Source organism: Cyphomyrmex costatus, unplaced genomic scaffold, assembly GCF_001594065.2.
Source record: "Cyphomyrmex costatus isolate MS0001 unplaced genomic scaffold, Ccosl1.0 scaffold1636, whole genome shotgun sequence".
In the NCBI taxonomy this organism is placed as follows: domain Eukaryota; kingdom Metazoa; phylum Arthropoda; class Insecta; order Hymenoptera; family Formicidae; genus Cyphomyrmex; species Cyphomyrmex costatus.
The window spans coordinates 6,798-7,826 of record NW_017275649.1 but is presented as its reverse complement, the minus strand read 5'-3'; the positions used below and the strand labels follow the sequence as shown (position 1 = coordinate 7,826).

Here is a 1,029-nt window from a genome sequence, read left to right as displayed (position 1 = left end):
CTAATGGTATTGCTGTTAACCTGTATGATCTTTGCACATGTGGTTGTATATTTTCACATAACATAAAAGTAGCATCTTTTGTAAGTCTGCGTAAAATGTTTTATAAAATCATTAATATCAATTGTTAATAATAATGTTTCATTATTTCGTAGCATAAAATGTAATTATAAGATAATATCTTCTAGATTGTTTATACTTACCGATATAAAGCCATAAATTGAGATTCCGGGATCTCAAAAGGATTACTTAAATCTCGTAGTTCTCTTCTCCGTATTTTAAGTGTATGTTTTTCATTGTGTTCAAGTTGGAGCACCCACCATGCTGCAGCCATGTTAATCTAAAATAGTTATTTATAAAATAGTTAATCTAAAATAGTTATTAAAACAATGTTTCATAAAGTACATAACCTAGTTACATACCGTTTGTCAATGTAACGTATAACCTAGAATTATCACATTTTTCGCAAGTACTGACAATATACCAACATATACCAACTACTAGGGAACATTTAGATGTTCACTACATTTCCGCCTTTTCGCCATCAACTTTCAAGGCGAAAAAGTTCACGTGGAAAGTTTCACATTTCCACAGTTCAAAAAGTTCCATGATCGCAAAAATTCTCGAATTCACGTGAAATTTTTCACTTTTCACATTTCCACCCTAGGGAAAAATTACGTGATCGCTGCCCAGGTATACTGTTCACATAGAGATAGGGTCTGAGCACAAGCACTGCCGTAACATTTTACGACATACTTAAGTTATAGACGTAAATAACGCACAAGCTTTGGCGTATCGGCGCATGACGTGTTTATGCACGCTATTGAAAGATATAGCAATAATGTACATAAACACGTCATACGCCGATACGCCAAAGCTTGTGCGTTATTTACGTCTACAACTTAAGGTTAGATTATACTGGCCGTAATCCGTTAACTTATGCTGTAATCTGTAAAAATTGACCAATTATAATCGATTATTCCCCTCTCATTCGACTGTGATTGGTCAATTTTTACAGATTACGGCATAAGT

At 33.8% G+C, this 1,029-nt stretch overlaps 1 protein-coding gene across 1 annotated transcript in view; it reads right to left on the bottom strand.

The window, feature by feature from the left end:
- LOC108771623 (putative nuclease HARBI1) overlaps nt 1-331 on the bottom strand; it is a 3,737-nt gene extending 3,406 nt beyond the window's left edge. Inside the window, exon 1 of the mRNA XM_018536960.1 lies at nt 201-331. Within this exon, the coding sequence (XP_018392462.1) occupies nt 201-331 (131 nt within the window). The remainder of the gene's footprint in view (nt 1-200) is intronic.
- Between the last annotated feature and the right edge of the window lie 698 nt (nt 332-1,029).